This window comes from Benincasa hispida, chromosome 11, assembly GCF_009727055.1.
Source record: "Benincasa hispida cultivar B227 chromosome 11, ASM972705v1, whole genome shotgun sequence".
NCBI lineage: Eukaryota > Viridiplantae > Streptophyta > Magnoliopsida > Cucurbitales > Cucurbitaceae > Benincasa > Benincasa hispida.
In genome coordinates this window covers 42,668,881-42,670,924 of record NC_052359.1, presented here as the reverse complement: position 1 = coordinate 42,670,924, position 2,044 = coordinate 42,668,881, and the positions used below count along the sequence as shown (strand labels likewise).

The 2,044-nt window shown below is 36.4% G+C and overlaps 1 protein-coding gene across 1 annotated transcript; it reads left to right on the top strand.

Annotated features, from left to right (window-relative positions):
* LOC120091358 (cinnamoyl-CoA reductase 1-like) lies at positions 1–1,356 on the top strand. Its single transcript, XM_039049356.1, has 4 exons — positions 1–312; positions 434–616; positions 701–1,062; positions 1,176–1,356. Exons 1-4 carry the CDS (start codon positions 25–27, stop codon positions 1,339–1,341), a joined length of 999 nt encoding a protein of 332 aa, XP_038905284.1. The 5' UTR covers positions 1–24; the 3' UTR covers positions 1,342–1,356.
* The last annotated feature ends 688 nt before the right edge of the window (positions 1,357–2,044 follow it).

Here is a 2,044-nt window from a genome sequence, read left to right as displayed (position 1 = left end):
TTTTCTTTTTCCAGGTCCACCACTATGCCGATTGATACCTCTGCAGTTTCTGGCCAAACTGTGTGTGTCACAGGCGCCGGAGGCTACATTGCTTCATGGCTTGTAAAGCTTCTTCTTGAGAAGGGCTACACTGTTAGAGGAACTGTTAGAAACCCAGATGATCAAAAGAATGCTCATTTGAAGAACTTGGAAGGCGCTAAAGAAAGGTTGTCTTTGTATAGTGCCGATCTTCTAGATTTAGACAGCCTCAAAACAGCCATTATGGGTTGTCATGGTGTTTTCCACACTGCGTCTCCGGTGACCGATGATCCTGTAAGAACTTCACTTCATGATTTCTCTCTTTTTCGAAGTTTAAGATTAAGCTGAAGAGTTACGGTAAATTGCTTTATTTTATATGATAAATAAAAATAGTATTCACGTGTATCAATTACAGGAAAAGGTAGAGCAAGCCATAATCGGAACAAAGAACGTCATGACCGCGGCCGCTGAAGCAAACGTTCGACGAGTGGTGTTCACGTCATCGATCGGCACCGTCTATATGAACCCTAACCGAAGCCCGGACACAGTGGTGGATGAGTCTTGTTGGAGTGACCTTGAGTTTTGCAAGAACACCAAGGTAACAACTTAGCTTTTGGCCCTTTAATCAACTTAGAAAAGTATATAAATATTTGAAGTGTGGAAAATTAAATTGTGTGGACAGAATTGGTATTGCTATGCAAAGACAAAGGCAGAACAAGCAGCATGGGAAGTGGCAAAAGAAAGGGGAGTGGATCTTGTAGCTGTCTCTTATACACATCTAGATGTGTATAAGAGACAGATATTGCAAGAAGGAGTGAATGCAAGTGTGGTTCATATAATGAAGTATTTGACTGGATCAGCAAAGACATATGTAAATGCAGTTCAAGGTTATGTTGATGTTAAGGATGTTGCAAAAGCTCATGTTTTGGTCTATGAAACTCCATCAGCATCAGGAAGATATATTTGTGTTGAGAGTATGCTTCATCGTGGAGATTTGGTTGATATTCTTGCCAACTTCTTCCCTCAATATCCTCTTCCTACCAAGTAAGTTTCATCTCAGCTCTCCCTACAGTTACTGAAAATTAAGAAAATTCAAGTACTGATCCAATTATATATGGATAACTAATGATGGGTTATATATGATGGAATTGCTATAGGTGTTCTGATGAGGTAAATCCCAAAAAGAAACCTTACAAATACACAGTGGAGAAGCTAAAGTCATTGGGAATGGAGTTCACACCAATTAAACAATGCATATATGAAACTGTAAAGAGCCTACAACAGAAGGGTCATCTTCCTCTTCCCTCCCAACTTCAACATTAATGATCATATTCCCATGGCTTCACATTGGCTTATAATCCAAAAGATGTAGGTTTTTTGTGTAAAATTCTATGGCTATTAAAAAAAATAATATTCCAAAATTTGATTGTAATTTGAAAATGTTATTGTATTCAAATTTCAAAGCACTGATTCTCGTTGATTTTTAATTTATAAAAACAAAGAGGGTGTCCAAATCAGGACAAAAAAAGGGTGAAAATATTAAGGAATTTCTCAACGTACAATCGTTGTGTCCAAAATCCTAAAATAGTAAAAGCTGATCCCCCTTCATCTATGCACTAAAAATAATTTTTTAATAATTTTTTATAAAAAAATGCCACATGGCAATTTTTAAATGCATGCAGCTAGTTTTTTCTTAATAGTAATATCTAGGTATTGAAAAGCAATATCGAATGAATAAACAATTTATACCTATGCGTATATTTTTGCCCAGTCAGTTAAGAATGGAAGACAAGCAAGCTTGCATCAGACGTGAGAGGAAGACCAAGAGACATTCAGCAAATAGCTTTTGTATTTTCTTATATCTTGCTGTACAGGGGAGCCCCCCTTTATACAAAAGGAATCCCTAGGATCGGGGTTTGAAGAATAAATGAATATGAGAAAATAATATAATTATAATACATGTGTTGCACTTTGATTGGTTCATTTGTAACCAATTATATTCCTTCTGTTATCTGGTTATTTTGTA